The 22,155-nt window shown below is 39.3% G+C and overlaps 1 protein-coding gene across 1 annotated transcript; it reads right to left on the bottom strand.

Annotated features, from left to right (window-relative positions):
• Positions 1-12,489: 12,489 nt before the first annotated feature.
• On the bottom strand, positions 12,490-21,427 carry LOC139453173 (uncharacterized). Its single transcript, XM_071234804.1, has 6 exons — positions 21,346-21,427; positions 18,952-19,020; positions 15,244-15,354; positions 14,650-14,724; positions 13,635-13,767; positions 12,490-12,770 (listed from the first exon to the last, which is right to left on the bottom strand). The coding sequence occupies exons 1-6, from the start codon at positions 21,355-21,357 to the stop codon at positions 12,670-12,672; spliced, it is 501 nt and encodes a 166-aa protein (XP_071090905.1). The 5' UTR covers positions 21,358-21,427; the 3' UTR covers positions 12,490-12,669.
• Positions 21,428-22,155: the final 728 nt, after the last annotated feature.

The raw sequence follows: 22,155 nt of genomic DNA, 5'->3' as shown, positions 1-22,155 counted from the left end.
CATCGTATCTGTTTCAGGCATCGTATCTGTTTCAGGCATCGTATCTGTTTTAGGCATCGTATCTGTTTCAGGCCTCGTATCTGTTTCAGGCATCGTATCTGTTTCAGGCATCGTATCTGTTTCAGGCATCGTATCTGTTTCAGGCCTCATATCTGTTTTAGGCATTATATCCGTTTTTTTGGCACTATACCTGTTTCAGACATTTTACCTGTTCCAGATATTATCTCAATAGAAAACGAGGGACATTCAATTATCCAACTACATATGATGTCACTACCTCTGATTTCAGGTGTCATTTCGAAGTGTTATGTCGCAAAGTTCTGTGAAATATCATGCTTTTGATAAAATGGACGTGCTTAATTGCAATGTTTGCAATATATATGTCGGGATATAAATACACTGAACGTAATATAGCACCAATATCTCATAAGACATGACATAAGACATCTTCAGCTGTTCTTTAAGTACAAGTTTAGTAAGCTACAGTCCCTTAACTGAACTTTATTTCTACAGTTATAAATGAAGATGGCTCTCCAGTACTCGATGCAATGCTTTGTGTGCATGGATTACAGTCCGTTTGATTCCATTTGAGACCGATGAATTGCTCACTAACTCAAAATCTAATAATTGCATACAAACCATTAGTGCACAGCGACATGAATTGGACAGACCAACTCTGATGGTTTGTCTCATAATTTTAGACACCCGAATAAAAAAATTGTTTAACAAACGATCATCATATTGTTGACATTTTTCGCCATCCCATGCCAGGGAGGACCAGTTGCTCATAGAACAGCCAGGTGGGCGAGTTTCATGTGAGAAAGTGGCGTAAGGCTTGCTGAGCAAACCATAGATGCGTGATTGTTATACCTGAAACAATGAGAACATCACTCGACGCGAAGTCAATTATTTGCAACGTCTTCAAAAAATTTTTAAAAAGAATGTGAAAGAGGTAGACCATAATATGCTTTGAAAAAGTATCGTTTACGAACTGCACTTGCAGTTGGGATAACAGAAGGGAAGTTAAAAACTGTTAAAAAAGTTTACTGATTCAACCTGCAGTGACACACATGATGGGACCATCTCAAAGCCCAAGCGATGTTTTAAAGTCGATTCATTTCAACAAGAGATGGTTAGAAACGCCATTAAAACTCTGTATAAACAAAATATCTATGTCTCTCTCCCTACTCTAAAACAATATATCGAGACAAATCATTCTTTGACCATTTCAAAATATCAGTAATGGAAATTGCTACACCAATTTTTGTTTCCGTTACAAAAAAGTAGGCTCCGAAAATAGACATGTATTATGCGAGAGGTCTGATATTGTTCGACTAAGGAACAATTTCTTACGCACCATACGAGAAAAACGTTACGAGGGTTATGACCCCGTATACTTGGACGATACGTGGGTAAACGCTTCCCATACCACAGGAACACAATGGTTCCCTAGCTCCTCTTCTGAATTCTGTGCCAGGAAATTGCCACTTGGCAAGGGTGAGCGGCTTATTGTGCTCCATGCTGGCTGCAAGAGTCGGGGATTCCTACCAGGCTGTTCGCTAGTCTTCAAGGCAAAATCCAAGGACAACCGAGACTATCATACCGAAATGAACGGAGCGGTATTCCTAGAATGGGTTAAAACTCAACTGGTACCGGTATTGCCCCCCAAGAGTCTGGTTGTCATGGACAATGCTCCATATCATGGCGTTCAGGTACGTCTAACAGTAGGAAGGGCGATATGATAGAATGGTTGACACACAAAGCAATACCGTATCCACAAAAAGCAACGAAACCTGTTCTGTATGATATTATAAAGTCTAATATAACCACACCTATCTTTAAAGTTGGCGAGTATCTTAAAGGACATGGCCATTCAGTTTTGCGATTGCCGCCCTATCATTGCGATTTAAACCCAATAAAACTTATTTGGGGTATGATTAAATCGGATGTTGCCAGGCAAAATACAACATTCAAACTGCGGGATGTACAGAAACTGGTTCAACAATCAATAGACACCATCACGCAGGAAACGTGGCAAAAGTGTGTTGAGAAAGTTGAGAATGAAATAGAGAGACATTATTGGGATCATAGTGGATTGGACAATGCCACATACAAGCCAGTGGTCATCAGGGTAGACTCGGACAGCGGCGATAGCGATTCTGACAACAGCGACACCGATTCCGAATGCACTGTCACGGCTTCAGAAACCTGCAACAGTGACTCCGATTGAACACCTAAAACGGCTTTTGAGATGACCCCCATATACGGTGCACGTGCTTGTTCTTTACCTGGCTGTTCCATGAGCGACTGGTGCTCCCTGGTATGGGATGGCGAAAAATGTCACCAATAATTATGATGATCGTTTGTTAAACAAATTTTTTTATTCGGTTTCCAAATTTATGACACAAACCATCAGAGTTGGTCTGTCCAATTCATGTCGCTGTGCACATTTTGGTTTGGATGCAATTATTAGATTTTGAGTTAGTGAGCAATTCATCGGTCTCAAATGGAATCAAACGGACTGTAGTTCAGAGGATCGCGCGACTCATGCATAAATCATGAACCGTGGTATTCACACGACGTCACACACCTGAAGATCTTTCCACCAGGAAAAGAGAGTGAATTATGTATCCTGTCGTCGTATAAGATGTCACCAGACCGTAAAATGGTTATAGGAAACTTGAAGAGGCATTACAAATGCGACACTTTTTCCCTCATTCCATCGATTACACTCTCGTCAAACGACCGCCTCCGTGGTCTAGTGGTAGAGCGTCCGCCTGGAGAGCGGAAGGTCCGGGGTTCGATCCCCGCCCGCGTCATACCAAAAGACGTTAAAAAATGGTACTTGTTGTTACCCTGTCTGGCGCTCGGCATTAAGGGACTAAAACAAGGACTGGTCGGCTCGGAGTCAGTATACTGTGTCTGAGTGGGATATTCATGTTAAACTGCGGCATGGTATCTCAGCGAGCTAGCACTATAAATCGGCATCTGTCCGGACTTGTACAAGCAGCCACACAAACATACACACGTACATGCACGTCGCTATATAAGTGCAATAATCTTGGACGCGACGTTAAACCCATTTCACCTCACCTCACTCTCGTCAAACTGGATCTTCAACATGCGACTCATATGTTGCCAGGAAAGGCAGCTGCAAGTGAAGAATATAATGATCATATTATTAAACTTAGGTAAACGTTTATAAAAAGCATAATGTGCTAAGGCTAAATGTGTAAGGAAAATGTTTTTAAAAGTTTTCACAATTGTCTGAAGAACGGGTTCATGGAAGTGGTTAAGCTGGTGACCTAATGGGAACGTGTCAGTTTGCATAATAGTGTTTTGCTTAGCCACAACCTAAGCGTCTTAAACTTAATGAGGTCATATGAGCTTTGTTACAACCCTTAATGTAAAAATTACTCTTAATGTAAAAAAATTACATTAAGGGTTTCGTTTTTACATTAACAGTAACAACCCGCAACTCTTAATGTAAACATTTTTGGGGGGGACATTAAGAGTTGATATCGTACATATCGCCCCTTAATGTAAAATATTCTTATAAACAAAGTTTGATTTGAAATATAGGATACGTTTTGCTATGTTCACGTTCTTTTGTTTTTTTTGCTCGGTTTCTTGCAATTATCGTAATAAGCGTAATTCGTAAAATGTCATGGTTCGGGAGGTATTCGGGAGGAATACCTTTGATAAACTATTCACTGGTAAGACGTGTTATTGATTTTCGCTACAGATAACATGCTATTACTATTCTGTTGGATATAAGTATGTTTGGTTTCAGTAGCGCTACATCATGTATGTTTACGTACTTTGTATATCCAGCCGGAGAGATCGACCTGGTAACAATAACAAAGATAGACAAAATGGGGTAGAGATGTTGTTGTATTTTTTATTGAGTAGACTGTAAGAAGACCCAGCTGTTTCTATCATTGTACTTGGATTTGTTTGTTTGTTTGTTTGCCTGTTGTTTAACGCCGCTCTCAGCAATATTCCAGCTTCATGACGATGGTCTGTAAATAATCGAGTCTTGACCAGACAATCCAGTGGTCGACATCATGAGCATCGATCCACGCATTTGGGATATGAGTACATGCATCAACCAAGTTAGCGAGTCTGACCACCCGGTCCCGTTAGTCGCCTCTTACGACAAGCATAATCGCCTTTTATGGCTAGAATGGGTTGCTGAAGATCTATTCTGCCCCGGATCTTCACGGGTCCACTGTACATGAACAGTAGAACCGGTGTGACGCTGGACCATATGGAGAACGATGTTATTCACCATGTTGAAAGTAATAATTACTTAATAGATGTTTTTACACAATTTGAGATGGAAAGATATATTCATGTGATAATTTACTTTGGAAAAACTCTTTTGGAAATGTGTTCAATTCTGAACAAACATATTGTGAATGGAAGATTTGGAACTGACTATCAAATCGGCGACTGAACATTTATTGGACATTTAGTGAGTGAGTGAGTTGGGTTTAACGCCATTTTTAACAGTATTCTATTTATATCACGGCTTAATGTCAGTTTAATGTGGGAGGAAAGCCCGAAGTGATGCAGACCTCAGACGTTTACTACTTCGGTGAAACCCACGAGCACGGGTATGGTGCTGACAAACCTAGAAACATAATCGGGGCGAACCGGGATTCGAACCTACAATCATAGGTTTCTGACGTACCCAAGGAACGCAACTGCACAGCGAATCGCGGCGCCTTAGACGACTGGGCCACCTTGCCTCCTATTGGGCATTCAGGATGTAGTGTGATAGATTATGGTTTGGCATCGAGTGATATGTTCCCCAATGATGATGAGTGTCTCTGTAAAAAACATGAACAGTGCCATTATGTAAACGCGTTCAGAAATAACTAAAGATAACTCATACCTTATTAAGTAAAACAAAGTTTGCTATGAATACAGACAACTGTGTGGAATCAAGAAGGACCAGTTTGCATAAAGTAAAGGGAGTGACCTAGAAAATGCAGCAGCCGTAAACTTTAAACATTTCTGGGACATCATAAAACGTATGGCTGGACGACCGCAACGACCCAACCCTATTGATATACAAGACTGGGGGACTATTTCTCGTTGCTGAATTCTGAACCAATGAGTATTCAGGATAATCTTGGTGAGGTGGAGGACATAGTGACAGGTCATGGTTATGTGCAAGAACTGACAATTGACATATTAGAATCCACAATCACCAGAACGTTTTGAAAGCATCAGTGCCTGGAAACATAATAAATCAGCTGGCTTGACGACATCTATGGAAGCCATTGTACAAACATGGTTTGAGTGCTAAAATGTTACAATCCTTGTACAGTAATGTAAAGGCCTGTGTTCGTTAAAACAACAGAGTATCTGGTATATGTGTTGCTTCATGGGTGTGAGTCAAGGGTGTATGCTTTGTCCCTTTTTGTTTCAGTTTTTTTCATAAAAGCTTAAATAATATTCCAGTTGAGGCAAGAAAGGTGTTCATGGTCCTGTTAATTAGTATACTTTCCTTGAAACCACACTCGCCTCACTTTTACTTAAAATGTTTTCGATACAAAGATAACACTAATACTTTTATACGGGGCTGGAATTTGGGGGTTCAATGACATAGAACCGAGTCTGGCAGATTTTCTATTCAGTCGCTCGCTGTTTTGAAATGTGTCAAATATTGGCTGTCTCTTTATAATATGCAGGAATCTCGTATACCCCCCAAATGTTACAATGTGTTGCGGTTGTACGATGAACAAGGACACCTAAATTGGGTAACGAAACTTAAATCTGTTACTTTTAGATTAGGATTTGGTGATGTCTGGTACTTTCAAACATGTGGTAATAAAACCGCGTTTTTAAATATGTTACGTCAGCAGTTTAAACCTTTTTTCAGGTTTGGCATGGTAATTTATACGAAAAAACCCAAATGGCTTATTATGCACAGTTTAAACATCCATTTCATGTGAGAACTGTTGGAGTAGTATAACTGTAAATAAAATCAGGACTCGTTTTGGGTTCAGTTCAATATTCCTCGTGAATTTAGATAATGTAAAGTTTGTAACCTAAACCATATCGAAAATGAATATCACTTTTTTTTTAAATTTTCTATGTTATAGCGATCTGAGGCAAAGTTTTTATATCTTTCCAAATATTCAGAAGTTTAATACACTACTGTCATCGCAAGACCCTATTATCAATATGAATACAGAAAAGTACTTGTTTTTACGCCAATGCTGTAAGAACACAAATACTCCAACTTTGATAATATGCAATAATGTTAAAACTCCTTTTTCAAAAATAAAATGCAAAGGAATGTGTTGTATTTTATTTTGTTTGCACCTAAATTGTATTTCGTTTGTACATAAAGTCCCGTGGCCTACAAGTATTGAATAAAGTGAAGACTTATTATTCGTCATAGCTTACTTCAACTGTGCGCGTTTATTCAGGAACAACAAAAAGTAGAGCCATTGAACTTGTGTAAGTGCAGTACACCTTCATATTCCAACAACCTCTCAACAACGACAACCTGATCGTTATTTACAGGTTTTCTTTATGGGTCATAACTGACGATTTTGTAAATCTTGTTACAAAGGTGTATCTATACAATATGACGTTATTTACGTTACTTCCTTGGTTCCATGGTAACGGAAAGGGTATCTGCAGAGATGATTAATCAATATTCAGAGATTTACCATCATGGCAATATAATAATAAGAGTAATTTTTACATTAAGGGTTGTAAAAAGAGTTAACCCGTAACCCTTAATGTATTTTTTTTACATTAAGAGTAATTTTTACATTAAGGGTTGTAACAGAGCTTTGATGGCAAAGATATATGCATATGTGAAAATAAAGTAATTTGAACCCAATATTTCACAAAGTGGAAACATCTATGACTATCGTGATTTAGTACCGGTAATATGGGCATATAAAACTCTTCACATACATACCCTTAATATCCTGAATGATAGATAACTTTCTAAGGCATGAACACATTTGAAAATTTACATATTTAAATATGTTAATATGAAATGTAGATTGTGCAATGATTTTAATCATTGTCCAACTCATTGTCGCTGGATGACCAGAAACTTAAGCTACGTGGAAGTGTGGCTCGATCCTTTCTTACCGTCTTCGCCATGCTTGTGGTTTTGACATAGAGGTCCATCCATGGAACGACCCAAAATATGTAGAGGGCGTCATGGAAAATGATAAATACAAAATTCTTTGGAACACGCTCATGTGAGTTTTCCCCACCAACACATCGAGTTCAAGACAAGATCTTCAATGACGATCACGCGAAATGAAGTTCCTGAATTTCGGAGCAGCAGATTGCAACATTCTGACCTACAATAAAATCGCAGTAAATACCTTTATCAGATGTGTCTCGTGAATATGAGTCATCATGCGTTTGATTCCCTTGTCGCAGGTCCGGATCGCCTCTGTGGTCTAGTAGTAGAGCGTCCGCCCGGAGAGCGCTAGGGGTTCGATCTCCAGCCGCGTCATACCAAAAGACGTTAAAAGATGTTGTTACCCTGTCTGGCGCTTGGCATTAAGGGGCAAAAACAAGGACTGGTGGGCTCGGAGTCAGTGCACTGTGTCTGAGTGGGATATTCATGTTAAACTGCAGCATGGTATCTCAGGGGGCTAGCACTATAAATCGACATCAGTCCGGACTAGCACACACACACACACACACACACACACGCGCGCGCGCGCGCACGCACGCACGCACGCACGCGCGCGCGAGCTTGCACATCGCTACATTAGTGCAATACTCTTGGACGCGACGTTAAACCCCATTTCCCCTCACCTTACCTCGTCGCAAGTCCAACATTTCATTGTTGCTCTACTTCTCTCTTCCGGAAAAGTCAACAAAAATACCTGATTCACAGGACTCGACCTACCAAACACAGCACAGTATAGCTGGGTCCTGGTGGTTCTGGTAGTCAGGCTTGTATGAACCGTGTGGATACACCTTTTGGTCCTATCTTACTCCAAAACTTACCTTGAACATCCTGAATAGGTTTTCAGCAACCCATGCTTGCCGTAAAAGGCGACTATGCTTGTCGTAAGAGGCGACTAACGGGATCGGATGGTCAGGGTCGCTGACTTGGTTGATGCATGTCTTCAATCCAAATTGCGTGCATGGATGCTCATGCTATCAATCACTGGATTGTCTGGTCCAGACTCGATTATTTACAGACCGCCGTCATATAGCTGGAACATTGCTGAGTGCGGCGTTAAACAGCAAACAAGCCAAAACTTACCTGATCTGATACCATTATTTACAGCCAACAGCTAATCAACCGATATTTTACAAGCGCCTCCTTCAATATGATGCCATTTACAATCATCAGAAATAAAATGACAAAATATACAATCTTTAACGTCGTGTGGTATGACACGGCCAGGGGACAGAACCACCAACCCTCCGCTTTCCGGACAGACGCCCTATCCACTTGAGCACGGAAGCGATCGAAAAATGATAACTATAAAAGACATTTTTCAACATGTTGAATAGCCTCATCGAGATGTCGGCAATATGACGGTTTTCAAATCCAAATTTCTCATATTGTTAATACTCTTTAAACCATGTTCAAACAGGATAAGATTATATCCTGGAGATCGATTGAAGGGAATAAATCTGTTTTAAGCCATGCCGTCACATTTGGGTGTGGCCATAATTATTCACGTTTTACAAAGGCAGAACCTTTGATTACAGGCTATAGTTTATATGCAGGTGTGATCAAATCACTATAATTTACTATGCAATAGGGATTTACTGGGGTTGTGAGCTTGTGTCGACATGTGTTAAGCGTCTCCTTTGTAAATAGCGGAAGTTAATGTCTGAATGTTCTAAATAATCAATAAAACAAATAACAAAAGAATAAGGTTGAGCGGATTTCAATAAACGCATTTAGTGTATTCGCGACAACCTGGCATCATCACTATTTGATAGTGATCATGATTCATAATTCATGCTCATGATATAGTCAGAATCGCACGATTTCTGTTTGGTATGGAAAGGGTTTTGTCGTTTTAATAAATTATTTCAGCGTCAAGCCGTTCAAATTCGAAATGTATATGCACTTACTTCGCTACCTGCACGGGCCCCAGCAGGATTTATAGCATCCCTTCACGTGATTATTGACAAATTTAACCAAAATTTAAAAAGTTAGATATTCCACGATTAAATCTATGGAATAAATAACATACTTTGAATGTCATGGACTTACGATACCCTCTCAGGGGGACAATAATCTTACAGTACTTCAACCCCCGTCGAGGGCACAGCCACAAACAATCTCAGTTACCACACTAACAATTTCAGAAACAACCATGTACATCAAAATTTATCAATACGTTCAATTTTTGGTTTAAAACTGATGATTAAATGAACACTTAAGTTATTAAAAAGATCCTTAATAGATGATGATTTGTAATATTTATCCCTTGTGGTGGAACGACCAATACAGTCAAGCAGGACATGCTTGACCGTGATTCTCTCATCACAAGGGATACAAAACGGAGGATCCCCACCTTTCACTAACTATTCTTGTGTATACGTGCTGTGGCCAACAAGACATCGTCGTATAAAGACCTCTTCAAATCTAGACTGACAACCATAGAAGGCGTAACCGATAGTTGGTTTAATTTCGTGTAATTTATTTATACTACTTTGGTGTCCCACTTCTTTTCCATAAGATTTCTGGCCCGTGAAGGTCCGGGGTAGAATAGGTCTTCAGCAACCCATACTTGCCGTAAAAGGCGACTATGATTGTCGTAAATGGTCGGATGGTCAGACTCGCTGACTTGGTTGATGCATGTCATCGGTCCCCATTGCGTGGATCGATGCTCATGTTGTCAATCACTGGATTGTCTGGTGCAGACTCGATTATTTACAGACCGCCGTCATATAGCTGGAAATATTGCTGAGTGCGGCGTTAAACAACAAACCAAACCAAACCATAAGATCTCTTATGTAACATCTGAATTCATATTTTGTTATCACCAAACACAGCGGGATGGTAAATCTAAAGTTTACTATTTGAAACCATATAAAAACTTGGTAAATACGACATTTATTTTTCAAAAAATGAATTATCTATGTGAATAATTCTAGAAAATCAAGTAAGATGTGACAAAAGGATTGTAGTTGTATTACGGGATCACGCTGCATGTGGTGTTTAACCCTGGGGCCATTATCGTGTCCGATTGTTTCCCACAGATTATCGTGTCCGATTGTTTCCCACAGATGATCGTGTCCGATCTTTTCCAACAGATTATGTAACGATCCAGATTCTTTTTGTTTATGATTCATTAAACAGAGAGTTAACGACCTTGAGTGTTTTCTTTTCATCAACAAACAAAAACTTTTGATCAGATGAAACAAATGAGAACATTATAAAGAAAATATCGGACAGCGTACTGCTCAAAGTGCCGTGGTTGTGTGCCGAGAAATAGGACCAATAAGTCTAACTCGCGGAGTTGTATTTGGACCTCATACGACCAGCATAGGTTGCTGGGGACAAATTCTACTCGAAATTCGCATAAGAAGATATAGGGAGAATGCCAATGTGAATTTTCTGTCACTCCAAAAAGAAATTAAATTCGAAAAAAGACTCTCCTTAAACCATAACATCTGTACTGTATAGGCATTCAGACAAAGGTTGGAGGTTTGAGTTTAGTCTTCTGTAATCATTGTGTGATGATGAAGGCTTTGTAATTGTTTTCTGATACTATTAATTGTACAAATGATAAGTACGTCTGTCAGTTGATAACAAATCGTTAATATTTCGCATGGAAACAGCTTAATGATTAGGTAATTCTTTTTCAATTGTCTTGTATACCGGTCGGGGACATATTGGTTATACTGTCGTAACTGCGTTCGGGTGTCAAGTGCGACCTATGGTCAGTTAAGCCTTGACTGTGCAACTCGCCTTGTCAGCATCGATACAACTCAGTCATGGAGAGATTCGTCTAACGACGCTTACCCCAAGTTGTCTCCATCAGCATTCATACTCGCATAATAAAGAAACGCAACAACAGCTTTATACTGACATAGTTTTACTTACTCTCAGTCCGTCTATCAATACAGGACAGGATCAGACCGGCCAGACTCGTTCACTAAATGGGGAAAACTTAGAACGATCGGGATTCGACTCGATCGATTGCAAACCACGCTCTCCTCTCCTAATGTTGAAGGTATCATTTTATAGTGTTCGGGCCTGGCCTGTCTTTGTCACATGTCACAATACCTCATTTTTATTCGTTAAAAGTTAGATCTGACCATGAACTCATGTGTGTCGTAATCGGAAAAATACCGAAACCTACGTGCAAGATTGATCACCTCTCTATTGATTTTGTGACTTACTCCGGATGCTACAAATGAAAAGTATCTTACTTCTCTGTTTGTTTCATTAACTAATCGACGATAACATGTAACCAATCCAATGATAAATATGCAATGTCCAGAGTACTCTTGTGATACATGTGATATGTCTTTTCTCTATTAATTCCTTTCAATCTAAAAGTTCTCTGTCACAAACTTTGTATATCTAATGCAACTCATCATTTCAGCTATAAACGGTTTAATTTATTACCATTTTCTAATATTTTTGAGACACATTTTAACCTTATAACATTACTACGGCGAACCCCCTTTAATGCGTAGTTCCACTGAATTCGTCCTGGTTAACGAGTGTCATGGTTACGGAGTAGTGAGTGAGTGTGGTTTTACGCCGCTTTTAACAATATTCCAGCAATATCACGGCGGGGGACACCAGAAATGGGCTTCACACATTGTACCCATGTCGGGAATCGAACCCGGGTCTTCGGCGTGACGAGTGAACGCTTTAACCACTAGGCTGCCCGACCGCCCCGGTTACGGAATAATGTCGATGTGTTTATATGAAACAAAACGCTATGTACCAAATCAGCGAGTCTGACCAGCCGATCTACTTAATCGCCTCTAACGACAACCATGGGTTTCTGGGTAACTATTGAAACCCGGAACGCCAGCCTTAAATGGTGTCTACATTTCACAACTTTTGAGGTACTATCGATCGGACATGCTCTCTCTGCAAAGATTTCGAAGTACGTAATACGACTCTTGTTTAAGAGTTGCTTGGTCATGGCCTTAGTGAAAGTGAAGGCCTAAATAAAGGTTGTAGTACTATCCGTAAATGCATATACTTGTGTGTACCGGCTTATTTGATGCACGTGGCAAAGTGTTCAAATGATGCATGGTAAACCAGTGGTTGATAGCGTGAGCCACATCAGAGTACGTTGACACACAATAAGCCCAGACACTGAGCCTGGCCATGGCGTCTATTTCATCGCTTATAAAGACCAGCATAATTTGGTAAGGACCTATTCTAACCAAGAAGGTCCACGTTGGCACCCATTAGGAACCGATATCAAATAAAAGGATTCTGAAAAACAACAACTTTATTCAACAATTCACAAGGAATTTACAGGTGGCAAGTCTTATTCACACGCAATTGGACTTATACCAAGATCAATCATAAAAGGTCATAAAAGGTCAGCTGTTCGTGTATAAAGCGAACTCATGTTAGGATTTCTCTGAAACTCAATGCTTTTATATATTTTCAATATGTCGATGTTTTTCAGAGGATATTGTAATCCGTTGTCGTGTCCGCGTGTTCTAACATCTCCGCAGATACAGGACGCAGTGGCGATACAGACGTCCACGGTAGATGAAGTATCTGCAGCGCAGCCTGTAGCAGGTGGCTCGCTTGTGTCGGTCTGTAACAGAAACAACAGATTGTATGTGACTGGCTGTGTTTAGCAGTACAATGTATGTGATTGGCTGTGTTTAGCAGTACAATGTATGTGATTGGCTGTATATATCAGTACAATGTATGTGATTGGCTGTATATAGCAGTACAATGTATGTGACTGGCTGTATATAGCAGTACAATGTATGTGACTGCTGTATATAGCAGTACAATATATGTGACTGGCTGTATATAGCAGTACAATGTATGTGATTGGCTGTATATATCAGTACAATGTATGTGACTGTTGTATATAGCAGTACAATGTATGTGACTGTTGAATATAGCAGTACAATGTATGTGACTGGCTGTATATATCAGTACAATGTATGTGACTGCTGTATATAGAAGTACAATGTATGTGATTGGCTGTATATATAGCAGTACAATGTATGAGACTGGCAGTATATAGCAGTACAATGTATGTGACTGCTGTATATAGCAGTACAATGTATGTGACTGGCTGTATATAACAGTACAATGTATGTGACTGGCTGTATATAGCAGTACAATGTATGTGACTGGCTGTATATAACAGTACAATGTATGTGATTGGCTGTATATAGCAGTACAATGTATGTAACTGGCTGTATATAGCAGTACAATGTATGTGACTGGCTGTATATAGCAGTACAATGTATGTAACTGGTTGTATATAACAGTACCGTGTAAGTTAGATCGGATACCTGCCTCCTAGATGATATTGTTTGTAAATGTTTTGCCAACCCTTGACGAAACCTTCACCAACAGCATTGTCTTCTTCCACCAGGGAGTAACTCACTCACTCACTCACTCACTCACTCACTCACTCATGACCACCCCATCAAGTTACCTTCAACAACATCACTGTCATCTTCTACCAGAAGGTAGACCTCGCCTGTGCACCATTGCTTGACACTGTCCAACACTGCTTGATCAGTCACCTCCACCGCCGTCTTTGATTGGTCCATTATAGCCTCTTCGACCTAAGCAATTAAACAATAAAAAAGGTTTCAAAAAGGTCAATTAACCACATTGTAGTTATAATTATTATTAAAACAAACGCCCCGAACGCGCGACTTGGGCGCAAAAAGTTCACGTCTTCATCGCGATCCGAATATTGGAAAACCAAGTGAAACGTCTCTGCCATCAAGACCCTATAATACGAGGTTCACACATCACACATCACCAATTGATCAGTCACCTTCACCGGCGTCTTTGATTGTTCTAGTGTAGCATCTTCGACCTAAGCAATAAAACAGCCTTAAGGTAAAAAGCAAACGCCCCGCTAGAGCGAACAGAGCGTGAAAGGTTCACGTCAAGATCGCGATCCCATGATTGGAAAATCAAGAGCACCATCATCACCAAACCTTGAGTTGAGGGTTGCTTGGTATAAGTCCTTATTCACTACAAACGTCAAATTGACCGCATCGAACGTTTATCGAACGCTGATTTCTATCTATTTGCAATGTGAGTTGTATTGTCGGAACCGCATTTTACATTTAAACCAAATAGAATTTACTGCAAGTGGATAAATAGGATTTGACACACCATATTATTATAGGTGTTTTACATATCACCTTCCTATACTACTTCAGATGATCCAGTGATCTAAGACTCCGTAATGTATTATGCAGAGTTGCTGTTCTTGCCTGTGTCAAGATCCGCTGATCGTGGGTCAGAATACCAGATTATCACTAATGACCCTGTGTTACTGGCATAGGGTATTACCTGTGACTTTCAACAAAGTGGTAAACGTATACCAGTGACATCACTTTCTTCCACATTGAGATGTCACGCCAGGATATGTCTGAATGCACAACGCGGAATAAAGAATTCTGAACCATTATATAATTGCTTTTACTTACATAGTCTGGTAGGGGAGCAGGATCGGAGTCAATGAAGCAGGTGTCGTTTCCGCCCATCTTGAACACACGACGGCCCTGTGGAAGTTGTTGAAAAAAGGACAACACTCGTGTTAAGTCAAGGCAAACCCTTATTCTTATAACATAAAGCCCATATCATCCTTACAGAAACGGTAGGTAATGTAATATAGAAAATAATAACTCTTAAAATATAATCTCCTTCCAATAATCCAAGTACATATCACCACGTGCCACATCAATTTCAAATCTACGTATTATCATCGGTGTCCCATGTGCCTGGTGGTTGAAAGCAAGGAAATGTATTCATTTTTACCCAAATCAATGAAAATGACACTGGCAACCTTATTTATTTTATTGGTTTACATATCCGGCGACCATGGCCAAATGCCGCCTAGTAAATATGAAAATAACAATTTTAACTCAACTTATATACGTGGATATCAATAGGACAAAACAAAAATTATTGAAATTGTAAAGTGTGATAATTATATGAAAGTAAAAATGTAAACAAGCGTAGATCTGCGTATAAATCTAATTATTCTGTTGCATTGTGTATAAATACATCTATAAAGTTACCTTTAGATCTACGCCGACGAAGACGTTGTCCGTCTCCCCTGGCACCGAGGACACCCCTGTCCCATTCTCACAGTCCACCTCCACCATGTCGCCTGTGTCCATCTTCTCACACTGAGGACATCATTCACAACCAAACATAGATGAGCGTAATGATACAGAATTCAGTTAGTGACGTGACGTGTTTGACGTATTTTGTTGACGCCACACTCAGCAGTACTCCGCTGACCACCCATACAGTCGCCTCGTACGACAAACATATCTTGCTGGTCAAGTTGTCTAACCCGAAATCCCCACGGGATTAGACATAGTCTGCTATTTTGAATATACTCTGCTCACATGTGTGTTACATTTCTCGAATTGCCGAACTGTTGGCATTACATTTGCAACAGACCAACAACAATTATGTATCTCGAATAAATTATGTAATACGCCATTCTCTTGATATTTACGATATTTTCCAAGAAATAGACTAGAAATAACTGGTTTTGTTTTCTGTGCTGCTTCGATGAATGTGAAAAATGAACGATGTTGATAAATGCCTAACTGTGGTATTCTTACCGATTCGGACCAGCGCATGCATTCATAGGACATGCCTGCAGTATAATTAGGTATGCACCCCACACATAAATTGTCCAACGGTCCCTCGAGTGACATGAGTTTGTGTACCCTCTATTGTAGTTTCTGAAGAACATAAACTAACACAGAGGGTACACAAACTAACATAGAGGGTACATAAACTATCATAGAGGGTACATAAACTAATATAGAAGGTACAGAAACTAACATAGAGGGTACATAAACTAACATAGAGGGTACATAAATCCATTTCTCGGATTATGTACCAAGGTGTGAATATAATAGCAATGCTGTACATTGACATCAAAATATTATTTTTGGAAGTTCAAAATGTTTGGCGGATCAGTCATGCATACCTCACTCTCGTGACCAAGCACTCACTGACGTAAAGCCCATTGTATATAAACCGCCGTCATATAGCTGGAATATTGCTGAGTGCGGCGTTAAACAACAAACCAACCATTGTATGTAAAAAGCACAGGGTTTCATTGTAACAAAACAAAAGCGAGATATTAATAAACGAGAATTCTATGTCCTGTTCATCATGAACTTCCCAAAAAAATCTAAAAACCAAATTAAGAAGGTTGAAGCCCATGACATCAGCTCATTTGATCAATTTTAGAAAAGCAATGTTCATTTTGTCAGTTCTTAAACGCAGTTTGTTCTTTCATATCGCCAATGAAAGATATATGTTTCTTCTAATATATATGTATATTTAACAAATGTTTACCCTTGTTGTTGAGAAACTTATCTGTAAGAGACAACATAGGGTAAACTCACGTCAATGGAGTGCATTTGACACGTTTTGAAAGCCCTTATTTATCTCGACCATGAAAATATAGCGAAGACTATATTGTCTCCTGTGACAAAGTATTCAAAGTGTTTTATCTCTCCATGTTTCTCACTATTAACATACTGATGACTTAGTTTTGAGTATTGTTGCTTTACGCCCCACAATTCCAGTTAAAAGGACGATGGCCTTTAAATAATCGAATCAACATTCAGACAAACAACTGAGTGATACAATGAGCAACGTCCTACGCCGTCGGGCACGATGAAACGTGATCAGCAAATCACCGAGCATGACCACCGGGTCCATTTGGTCGCCTCTTACCAACCAGCATATGTTGCTGGGGGTTTATCCAACCCGGGATCAAGAAGGCGGCATGTCTGAGTGCTGTGTAGAACACAATCCAATCATGTCTAAGTGTTGTGTAGAACACAATCCACGCATGTCTGACTGCTGTGTAGAACACAATCCAATCATGTCTTAGTGTTATGTAGAACACAATCCACTCATGTCTGACTGCTGTGTAGAACACAATCCAATCATGTCTAAGTGTTGGGTAGAACACAATCCACTCATGTCTAACTGCTGTGTAGAACACAATGCAATCATGTCTAAGTGTTGTGTAGAACACAATCCACTCATGTCTGACTGCTTTGTAGAACACAATCCAATCATGTCTAAGTGTTGTGTAGAACACAATCCACTCATGTCTGACTGCTGTGTAGAACACAATCCAATCATGTCTAAGTGTTGGGTAGAACACAATCCACTCATGTCTAACTGCTGTGTAGAACACAATGCAATCATGTCTAAGTGTTGTGTAGAACACAATCCACTCATGTCTGACTGCTGTGTAGAACACAATCCAATCATGTCTAAGTGTTGTGTAGAACACAATCCACTCATGTCTGACTGCTGTGTAGAACACAATCCACTCATGTCTAAGTGGTATGTAGAACACAATCCACTCATGTCTGACTGTTGTGTATAACACAATCCACTCATGTCTGAGTGCTGTGTAGAACACAATCCACTCATGTCTGAGTGTTGTGTAGAACACAATCCAATCACGTCTGACTGTTGTGAAGAACACAATCCACTCATGTCTGACTGCTGTGTAGAACACAATCCAATCATGTCCGACTGCTGTGTAGAACACAATACAGTCATGTCTGACTGTTGTGTAGAGCACAATCCACTCATGTCTGACTGCTGTGTAGAACACAATCCAGTCATGTCTGACTGTTGTGTAGAACACAATCCACTCATGTCTGACTGCTGTGTAGAACACAATCCACTCATGTCTGACTGCTGTGTAGAACACAATCCAATCATGTCTAAGTGTTATGTAGAACACAATCCACTCATGTCTGAGTGTTGTGTAGACCACAATCCAATCATGTCTGAGTGCTGTGTAGAACACAATCCACTCATGTCTGACTGCTGTGTAGAACACAATCCACTCATGTCTGAGTGCTGTGTAGAACACAATCCACACATGTCTGAGTGCTGTGTAGAACACAATCCAATCATGTCTGAGTGTTGTGTAGAACACAATCCACTCATGTCTGACTGCTGTGTAGAACACAATCCACTCATGTCTGACTGCTGTGTAGAACACAATCCACTCATGTCTGACTGTTGTGTAGAACACAATCCACTCATGTCTGACTGCTGTGTAGAACACAATCCACTCATGTCTGACTGCTGTGTAGAACACAATCCACTCATGTCTGACTGCTGTGTAGAACACAATCCACTCATGTCTGACTGCTGTGTAGAAGTATAACTAATATTGCAAGGCTTGTATTCTATGGATCAGCTGAAATTGTCTCTAGAGAATGCTATTGTAAAACTGTTTATGTCCTGCACGATCAATACGAATGACCGAAATTTACTTTTTAACACCATATGTGATATCCTGGATTTAAATGTTTTTGTTAAGATTTGGGAGAATGATGATGATGTTATTCTTGCGTTCTTACTTTTTGGATGTCCAGTAGAATGTATTATGGAACTAGAAAGAGATGTGTGGGCAGAAGTAAGAATTAATGTAAGCCGCTTTATAAGGAAATGGCGATACCTGCTAAAAGACTTGTATGTTTATGCACATGTGTAAATATACCCCCAATTCATGGTAAACATGTAGCATAACCATATCTGCATATTGTAATCTTCATTCAATTGGAGGAAATAAAGAATATCTGTCTATCTATCTATTGTAACAGTACAGTGAATAGAGTTCAGGCCTTCAGGGAGACAAGCGGACGGCTTACCACTTGGCTGACCAACTGGGGTTTATAAAATAATAGTGATACCTGTACAAATTTCAATAAACTTACCATTTTCACCACGGGAGTTGAATAAACAAATGCGCAGAAGCACAGGACTAATGCAAGAACACATGTTACCTGGAAAACATAAAACAGCAAAATTAGAAAAGAGAAAAATATTGAAATATGGAACAGATAAGTTTTAATATATCAACAAATTGTGTTACTCTGAAATATTTTACTCTGGTAAGAACATGAAAATGAACCACATATAGACAGAGATAGTGGCTGGTTTTAGTAAGAAATTCACTGTCAAAATGCAATACAATATCCCCATGCACACTAATGAACAAATATGTGAACCCAAGAGACCAACCAGCCTCGGCCAACCGCCGAAACTGACACCAGTAGGCGTAAAAGGTAAAACAGAGATGAAAAATACAGGAATGGGTTACCGAAAATAAGTGCTGACACCAGGTGTTCGCGACAAGGGTCATAATCTAACATTCAAGTATCATTTCAAAGGCAATACCGCCTCCTTTTGTTTGTTTGTTGTTTAACGCCGTACTGATAATGCTGAAAACGGCATTCGAACGGCATTCGAACCTCTTCAGCTTCGTTGGTTCAGTGCTTTCTGAGGAAGTGATATTAACATTGCCAGGATATTTTGAAACAATTTTAAAGCGTGGTCCAAAATGCAAAGGTCAAATCTAGTCATAATTTATTACATTACGAAAAACGGAACGTATGTGTTGAGCCCAACTACGAAGTACACATATACCAAATTTCATGACATTTTGAAAATAAATGGCCGTGAAAGGGCAAAAAGTAGTCTCTGTTGTCAGCATAGTCTTAGAGCCAAGGTCAAATCAAGGTCACAATTAATACATCGCAAAAAAAGGAAGAGATGTTGACCCTGTTACTGGCTACACATAGATCACATTTCATTAATGTGGAGTAATAAGGGCTGTGTAATGGTCATAAACAGGTTTTTGAGTTCTTTAATAAAGATTAATGGACGACGACGGACGACTTGCGACGACATAAGATCACCTGGATAAAAATATACTCTCTCCCTAAACCAATATGTAGTTCAAATACCAACTAAACGTATACTATATTTGAATTACATTTTTGATAAAATATGGCAATAATGGTCCTAAACAGGTCTTTCAATATGACTACCGTGGAGGCCATACTGAAAATCAGATTTAAACCTCTTAAACAAATTCGGGTATCGTCATTGGTGGAAGCCACCGTGAAGTTTCAGTTTCATTGGTCAAGCGCTTACTGAGAATATGATATTTACAATGCGAGGGAATTTATTTTGAAAAAAATAGAATTTAAATAAAAAGTTACAAAACCCTTTCTATAATTATAAAAAATAGCCGCTAAAAGCAGAGTCCATGATCCGATTAGGACTATATCATAAGCATGTGTTTAAGAACCACTTTCAAATAGTATTGATAGCAGGTGTTTGTTTGCAAAGGCAAGCCAATTGTTCACCTAAAACACGGTAACATAATGATAGCAAGCTGTTCGCTATATTTTGGGCCATATTTGACGAAGGACGTGATTGCCAACAACATATGAAATCACCTGTGAATATATGACCAACATGTTCGAATTCGTAGTAGTGTGATGAGTTTTGGAAGCCACAAGTTGTGGAACTTATAACATGAGCTGTGAAGTCCACGTTCTGCAATAACTTGGATGCATATGAAACTGTTAGTGTTCTTCAGGGAAAATAAGTTTTGTCTGAGAAACGTTATTTATGTTTAAATTCAAGTCCCTTGTTTGATTGAAGTTTTAAATCAGGTCCCTTTAGTAGAGTCTGTTTCTGGTTTATCCAAATGTTTCAATATACAAACCTATACTCATAAGACGATACTGTGGGCTCAAACAGTTTGAAACAATTTCGAAACATGATCCAAAATGCAAGTTCAAATAAAGGCCATAATTTAAAATTTCACGAAAAACGGAATATATGTGTTGAGCTCCACTAAGAACTACACTTATAACACATTTTATTACATTTTGAAACAAAATGTATGGTTTTACAGCAGAGGCCAAATCAATGTCAAAATATAAAATATCGCAAAAAACGGAACAGGTATAGTGAGGGCCGCGACATACTACACATACACCAAATTCCATTATATTTGGAGTGAAAATAGCTAAGTAATGTCAGAAATATGTAACACAATATGGCTGAGGCAACCATTATGACAATCGGATTCGAATCTCTTCTGAGAAGATGTGTACAGACGATGTGCCGTCACAATAGCAGGTCAGCTGGAGTCAGGTGAACCCAAACAAAATGGACGACAACGACGGATCACGACTTGCTCACCTGAGAGAGTGAGTTAAACTGTTAAGACACGTTGGCAACATTTCAGTCACATTGTGAGTAAACCAAAACTGCACTCCCTAAACCAAAAATGTAGTTAAACGTTTACTTACTTTGACACCCATGGTCTTCAGATTTAAGATGCTGAGTTGACAACTTCAGTTTCTTTGAGACAGTTCAGGATCACTCTTTCTCTGCTTCTGTCCTCAGAGAATATCTCAGCCACATTTTATACAATCGAGGAGCCCGAGCTAAGCCAATAAAAATGTGATTGCACAAGTACAAAATCCCCTAAAAGATTTCCACGATTTTCTTTCGCAACTGTTCAAACTTGAACCAGGAACAAGATTAAACGTCAGGCCTTCATTTGTTTGTATAGAAGTCGGTTTAGGTCGCCACAAGCAAGGGCGAAACATGAATACAAGGCATCTGTTCTCGTTAACTGGTGACGAATATGACTTCCATGACGAATGGCTGTCTGGTTGAACTAAGTATTTCATTAATTAAAAAAAAGATGGAACATATAGCGAGGGACAATGGAAGTATGTCAGGCAATTGTTTTAATGAGACGGATGGGGATTAAAGTCCCATGATTAATTAATAATGGCCTAACACTGCATTGTTTGAATCGACTACCACCATGATTTTTTCAAGGAGTCCTAGCAAGATAGCACAATGCTCACATATGAAGGTTCTGATTGAAAGCACTGTCATATTGAAAGGGGTACTCAAAGGTAAACCATATTGCGGACTGTTTTATTACATCATATCCTCAAACAAATAGTTTAAACCTTAACATTTAATAGTTATTACTTTTCATTTGCAGATTATCCGTAAGTGAATCTATTTTCTTGACAAACATTGCAAGAAAACTATTTAGTTTTATTTGTGTGTTAGAATTAGTTATACGTGTATGTCGACAA

This window comes from Haliotis cracherodii, unplaced genomic scaffold (assembly GCF_022045235.1).
Source record: "Haliotis cracherodii isolate W230 unplaced genomic scaffold, xgHalCrac1.p SCAF_9, whole genome shotgun sequence".
In the NCBI taxonomy this organism is placed as follows: domain Eukaryota; kingdom Metazoa; phylum Mollusca; class Gastropoda; order Lepetellida; family Haliotidae; genus Haliotis; species Haliotis cracherodii.
The sequence above is the reverse complement of the archived record's forward strand: the minus strand, read 5'-3'. Positions and strand labels throughout refer to the sequence as shown.